Below are 7,059 nucleotides of genomic sequence, written 5' to 3' on the forward strand. Positions count from 1 at the left end.
GAGCAGCTGCATCACTGCCTGGTTCGGAAATTGCACCATCTCGGATCGCAAGACCCTGCAGAGGATAGTGAGGTCAGCTGAGAAGATCGTCGGGGTCTCTCTTCCCGCCATTACAGACATTTACACCACACGCTGCATCCGTAAAGCAAACAGCATTATGAAGGACCCCACCCACCCCTCATATAAACTCTTCTCCCTCCTGCCATCTGGCACCGAAGTATTCGGGCTCTCACGACCAGACTGTGCAACAGTTTCTACCCCCAAGCCATCAGACTCCTCAATACCCAGAGCCTGGACTGACACCACCCTACTGCTCTCTACTGTGTCTATTGTCTTGTTTATTATTTATTGTAATGCCTGCACTGTTCTGTGCACTTTATGTAGTCCTGGGTAGGTCTGTAGTCTAGTGTAGTTTTTGTGTTGTTTTACGTAGTTCAGTGTAGTTTTTGTATTGTTCATGTAGCACCATGGTCTGGAAAAAATCTCGTTTTTACTGTGCACTGTACCAGCAGTTATGGTCAAAATGACAATAAAAAGTGACTTGACTTGACGTCCTCCCCCAGGGAATGTGTAGGTTTACCCCTGACGCTTCGGTTTCCTCCCACAGTCCGACGACGTACTGGCTAGGTCAAGTGGTCATTGTAAATTCTCCTATACTCAGGTTAGAGTTAAGTCAGGGGTGGCATGGCTCAGCAGGCCGGGAATGTCTATCCTTGCTGTTTCTCGAAATCAAGTCTTCCCGCCCTATTTTAAGGCCGTGAACCAATACCCATTAAGCGTGGAGCCCCAGTTGAGTACCTCTGCCCTAAGCAGCACCTGGAAGAAATCCACACAGTCGTGGTTTTTGCCCCAACAAAGATGCCCTGCCCCCACCCCACCTCTCCCTCCCAAACCTGTCCTTCCCAGTTTTTGAGGTCCTGCGCCCAGACCGTTTCCTGTTTCTCGCTGTCAGGGGCGGCCTGACCCGCTGGGTTGCTCCAGCGTTTTGTGTGCGTTGCTCTAAGATTTCCAGCATCTGCAGAACCCCTTGCTGTTATGAAGTCACTACCGAACTTTTAGTAAGCATCGGCGGCCACCGTTCCTGCCTAGTTGCGCGGGTGCGCGACCGCACAATGACCAAAATGCCCCCGCGCACATAGCCTTCGTTGCCACGCAGCTGGAATTTTGTTTTATATAAAGTTACCCACCTGGCCTGCTTCCTCCCTCCAGTTCCAATGGACTGCTCACCACCCCGCCCCCCAGCACTCCTCTGAGGTCTGCCCGTTGCAAAAGATTCTCCCCTCCTCCCTCACCTTCCCTCTGTTGCGGTCAGAACTGCAGTGGGGAATCAGGTCTCAGTCTGGAGTGGTCCGCAGTGATGGTTTGGGAACTCACCGGTCTTTCTGCTCTTTCCAGGACGGAGAAGATGGACGAGCTGATCAAAGGGTGGGAGTGCTCCTTCTTCAAAGACAACCCCCACCTCCGCAAGAAATCGGCCTCGCTCCGCTTCGACCTGCACCTGGCAGCGGCCGACGAAGGGACCTCCCCCGGCAAGCGGGGCGCCCTCCCCGACATCGAGCTGCGGCTGGTGATGCGCAAGTCCAGCAGCATTCCCTCCCTGAAGTCGTAAGGCAAGCTGCCCGCGGCCGTGCTCGCCCCGCCAGAGGACTGACGCGGCGTCCTTCCCGGTGTCCAACGGGCGCCTGCGCCCCTCTCTCCCTCTCTCTCGATATTTATCGCATTTCTCCATAAACCAAGGTGCATGCAAAGACGGACGGCCTGGGGCAAGTGAATTCAGAAAATGGAGGTGGCCAGGGTCCGGGCGCCAAGGGCTTGGGTGGGCACTGACACGCAGGATGAGCTGCTGCCCCTGCCCCCCAAGTGGAATAGGCCGCCGGTGGGACTTAACGTGCTCGGGACTGTGGCCGGGAACCCTAACTGACCGCGGTGAGCGCCTTCTGAGGAGATAAAGGGAAAGAAACTGTTAAAAGTATCTAATCAGCAGATTCAATGCAAGGCCTCAGAGAGCTTCAGATCTATACTCCGCATAACGGCGACCAGTACTGAATATAACCTCCTCCTCCTCTCCCTTCCCTCTTCCGTTCTAAATACGGGCCTCTTACCTCGTCACCTCACCTGCCCCTCACCTCCCCCTGGTGCCCTGCCTTCCCTTTCTCCCACGGTCCACTCCCCTCCTATCAGATTCCTTCCTCTCCAGCCCTCTACCTTTCCCACCCCCCTGGCTTCACCTTCCAGCTAGTCCTCCTTCCCCTCCTTCCCAGCTTTTTTAATCCAGTGTCTTCCCTCTTCTCGTCTCCTCCCCCAGCGTCCCTCCTCCTTCCCTTTCTCCCACGGTCCACTCTCCTCTCCTGTCAGATTCCTTCTTCTCCAACTCTTTACCTCTTCCACCCATCACCAACCAGTTCCTCACTTCAAATTCCACCCCCCCCAGCTTCCCTACCCACCTGGCTTCACCTATCAGCTTCTAGCCTGTCGTCCTCCCCCCACTGTTTTATTCTGGCATCTATCTTCCCCCCTTCCTGTCCAATCCTGACGAAAGGTCTCAGCCTGAAATGTCAATTCCTCGTTCCTGTCAATAGATGATTTCCATCGATGTGTGTAAACTAGATTATGTGTTTATATTTATTGTGTTTTTATTATTATTATTGTGTTCTTTATCTTACTATGTTTGTTTGGGTTTTGCTTTGTGCTGCGTCAGAGCCAAAGTAACAATTATTTAGTTCTTCTTGACACAAAGATGACATTAAATGATCTTGATTCCTGCCTGACCTGCTGAGTTCCTCCAGCATTGTCCCTGTGTGTGTGTGTGTGTGTGTGTGTGTGTGTGTGTGTGCGTGCGCGCACCTGTCTGTCCCTGCGTGTGTGTCTGAGTATGTCTGTGTCTCTGTGTCTATATGTGTCTCTGTGTCTGAGTGTGTGTGTGTGTGTCTGTGTCTGTCTGTACCTGTGTCTGTGTGTGTGTCTCAGTCTGTGTATCTGTGTGTGTGTCTGTGTGTGTCAGTGTGTGTGTGTGTGAGTGTCTCAATTTCTGTGTGTGTGTGTATGTCTCGGTCTGTGTGTGCCTTTGTGTGTGTGTGTCTCTGTGTGGGTCTGTGTGTGTGTGTCTGTGTGTGTCTGTCTGTCCCTGTGTGTTTGAGTATGTCTGTGTCTCTGAGTCTGTGTGTCTGTGTGTCTTTGTGTGTGTGTCTCTGTGTGTGTCTGTGTGTGTGTGTCTCAGTCTGTGTATCTGTGTCTCTGTGTGTGAGTGTCTCAGTCTGTGTGTGTCTGTGTGTGTGTGTATCTGTGCGTGTCAGTGTGTGTCTGAGTGTCTCGGTCTGTGGGTGTGTGTGTGTGTCTGTCTGTCCCTCTGTGTGTGTCTGTCTGTCCCTGTGTGTCTGAGTATGTCTGTGTCTCTGAGTCTGTGTGTCTGTGTGTGTGTGTCTGTGTGTGTGTGTCTGAGTGTGTGTGTCTGTGTGTGTGTCTCAGTCTGTGTGTGTGTCTCAGTCTGAGTGTGTGTGTCTGAGTGTGTGTGTGTCTGTGTGTCTTTGTGTGTGTGTCTCTGTGTGTGTCTGAGTGTGTGTGTCTTTGTGTGTGTGTGTCTGTGTGTGTGTGTGTGTGTCTGTGTGTGTCTGTGTGTGTGTCTGTGTGTCTGTGTGTCTTTGTGTGTGTGTCTCTGTGTGTGTCTGAGTGTGTGTGTCTTTGTGTGTGTGTGTGTCTGTGTGTGTGTGTGTCTGTGTGTGTGTGGGTCTGTGTGTCTGTGTGTGTGTGTCTCTGTGTGGGTCTGTGTGTCTGTGTGTGTGTGTGTCTGTGTGTGTGTGTCTCAGTCTGTGTATCTGTGTCTCTGTGTGTGAGTGTCTCAGTCTGTGTGTGTCTGTGTGTGTGTGTATCTGTGCGTGTCAGTGTGTGTGTGAGTGTCTCGGTCTGTGGGTGTGTGTGTCTGTCTGTCTGTCCCTCTGTGTGTGTCTGTCTGTCCCTGTGTGTCTGAGTATGTCTGTGTCTCTGAGTCTGTGTGACTGTGTGTGTGTGTCTGTGTGTGTGTGTCTGTGTGTCTCAGTCTGAGTGTGTGTGTCTGTGTGTGTGTCTGTGTGTCTTTGTGTGTGTGTCTCTGTGTGTGTCTGAGTGTGTGTGTCTGTGTGTGTGTCTCAGTCTGTGTGTGTGTCTCAGTCTGTGTGTGTCTGAGTGTGTGTGTCTGAGTGTGTGTGTCTGTGTGTGTGTGTGTGTCTGTGTGTGTGTGTGTCTGTGTGTCTGAGTGTGTGTGTGTCTGTGTGTGTGTGTGTCTGTGTGTCTGAGTGTGTGTGTCTTTGTGTGTGTGTGTCTGTGTGTGTGTGTGTCTGTGTGTGTGTGTCTGTGTGTCTCAGTCTGTGTGTGTGTGTGTCTGTGTGTGTGTCTGTGTCTTTGTGTGTGTGTCTCTGTGTGTGTCTGTGTGTGTGTGTCTGAGTGTGTCTGTGTGTGTGTCTCAGTCTGTGTGTGTCTGAGTGTGTGTGTCTGTGTGTGTCTGTGTCTGTGTGTGTGTGTGTCTGTGTGTCTGTGTGTCTGAGTGTGTCTTTGTGTGTGTCTGTCTGTCTGTCTGTCTGTGTGTGTCTGTGTGTGTGTGTGTGTCTGTGTGTCTTTGTGTGTGTGTCTCTGTGTGTGTCTGAGTGTGTGTGTGTGTGTCTGTCTGTGTGTGTGTGTCTGTGTGTGTGTGGGTCTGTGTGTCTGTGTGTGTGTGTCTCTGTGTGGGTCTGTGTGTGTGTGTCTGTGTGTGTGTGTCTCAGTCTGTGTGTGTGTGTCTGTGTGTGTGTGTCTCTGTGTGGGTCTGTGTGTGTGTGTGTGTGTGTGTGTGTGTGTGTGTGTGTGTGTGTGTGTGTGTGTGTGTGTGTGTCTGTGTGTGTGGGTCTGTGAGTGTGTGTCTGTGTGTGTGTGTCTGAGTGTGTGTGTGTGTGTCCTCTCCCTGCATGACACTGGGTCCTCGTTGACGCTGGAGCCCAGATCTGGCGCTCAGCGGGGGAAACACTGGGCTGTGATTATGGGGGACCCCTCGCCCCTCTCCTCATCCCTGGCCCTGAAGGCATTTCGGCCAAGAGTTACAGCCCCGTGGGATGACACCATTCAGCTACACCCCGACCTGATCTGTGCCCTGACTCCCCTGACACACCTTGTAGTTCAAACAGACCGTGTAGGTCCAGGACCAAGACCATATTCTGTCTGCAACCTGATGGCATGAACATCAATTTCTCCTTCCAGGATTTTTTCCTCCCTCCCCGCTTCCCTCCTGTTCTGTTGCCCACTCTGGCCTCTTGCCTCTTCTCCTCACCTGCTTATCGCCTCCCCTAGGTGCCCCTCCTCACTCTCCTCTCCCATCAGATTCCTTCCTCTCCAGCCCTTTACCTTTCCCACCCACCCGGCTTCACCCATCACCTGCTATCTAGTCCTCCTTTCCATTCCCCCCACCTCACCCCCCCATCATTTTATTCTGGCATCTTCCCTCCTGACCTGTCTCCCACCACCCCCTGGGATGACTCCTGCCCTTTCTCCCATAGTCCAATCAGATTCTTCCTTCTACAGCCATTTACTTCTTCCACCTATCACCTCCCAGCTTCCTACTTCAACACTCCTCCCCCAACCACTTGGCCTGACCTATCACTTTCTAGTTTGCCCTCCTCCCATCCCCCACACCCCAGCCGCCCACCCCAACTTCTTATCCTGGCATCTGCCCCCTTCCTTTCCAGTCGTGACGAAGGCTCCCGGCCCGAAACGTGGACTGTTTAATTCATTTCCACAGATGCTGCATGGCCTGCTGAGTTCCTCCATCATTTTGCTGTGTGCTGCATCTGCAGAACCCTTTGTCACTATGAAGTTACCACCGAACTTTCGCCGAACGTCGGCAGTCATTGTTCCCGCCAAGCTGCCGCGCAATGACCGAAATGCCCCTGCGCACATAGCCTTCGTTGCCGCGCAGCTGCAACTTCCTTTTATACAAAGTTAACGTCACCTTAAAATTAACTGTGAAATAATGTGACTTCGTTTGGCTTCCGTTCTAAATAGTCACAGTGCACATATTCCGGGGAAAAAAAACATTTTGAAAGTGCCGCACGGTTTCTTACGCTGTTCAAAGGCTGGATTCTCTGCTGTAGGACGTGCGAGCCTGTGACAGACAGCAAGACAAATGCAGAGCCAAATCAGCGCCCGGGGGGGTTGGACCCAACATGAACATCAAACAGTTCAGCACAGGGAACAGGTCCTTCGGCTCACAGTGTGGTGCCCAACTAAACTATGGGCAACTCAACTAATCCCTTCCGCCTGCACAGTGTCTCTACCCTTCCATTTCGTCACACTCATGTGCCTTTCTAAACATCCCTCAAAAGTCTGCTAAAGCTTCTGCCTCTACCAGCTCCCCAGGCAGCACATTCTAGACATCCACTACTCTCTGTGTTTAATTTTTTGAAAAACTTGCCCCCCCCACCCCGCATCACCTTCAGAATTACCCCCTCTCACCTTCAGTGCATGCCCTATGGCGTTAGTCATTTCAACCCTGGGGAAACAGATACTGTCTGCCCACTCTGTCTACGCCTCTCATCATCTTGTCAACCTCTATTAGATCTCCTCTCGGTCTCCGACCCTCCAGAGAAGACAACCCAAGTTTGTCCAGCCTCTCGTGATAGCACATGCCCTCTAAACCAGGCAGTATCCTGGTGAACCTCTTCTGCACTCTCTCCAAAGCCTCAGCGTCCTTCCTATAGTGGGAGGGGACGACCAGAGCTGCTCACAACACTCCGGATGTGAAATACTTTAATGAGGAGTTGTGACTCCCAGCTATACAAAGAAGTGTCAGATATTGAACACTAAATGGGCGAAACTTTTGCAGAGAGTCCTGGTTCAGGGCACTATCACAGAACCACACACACACACACACACACACACCCAATCCATGTACCTATCCAAACTTTTCTCTTATAACGTTGTGATCTGCCGCTAGCTCGCTCCACACTCTCACCACCCTCAGAGTGAAGAATGAACAATCCGTGTCGTGTTTCCTTTAAATATTTCACCTTTAACCCTGAACCCACGACCTCCAGTTGTAGTCTCACCCGACCTCTGTAG

General features: G+C 51.9%; 1 protein-coding gene across 1 annotated transcript in view; it reads left to right on the plus strand.

The window, feature by feature from the left end:
• The window catches only part of LOC134340213 (keratin, type I cytoskeletal 17-like), a 175,749-nt gene extending 169,157 nt beyond the window's left edge, over positions 1–6,592 (plus strand). The window contains exon 14 of the mRNA XM_063037188.1: positions 1,396–6,592. Within this exon, the coding sequence (XP_062893258.1) occupies positions 1,396–1,609 (214 nt within the window). The 3' untranslated portion in view covers positions 1,610–6,592. The remainder of the gene's footprint in view (positions 1–1,395) is intronic.
• The last annotated feature ends 467 nt before the right edge of the window (positions 6,593–7,059 follow it).

The sequence above is a fragment of the Mobula hypostoma genome, chromosome X1 (assembly GCF_963921235.1).
Source record: "Mobula hypostoma chromosome X1, sMobHyp1.1, whole genome shotgun sequence".
In the NCBI taxonomy this organism is placed as follows: Eukaryota; Metazoa; Chordata; class Chondrichthyes; order Myliobatiformes; family Myliobatidae; genus Mobula; species Mobula hypostoma.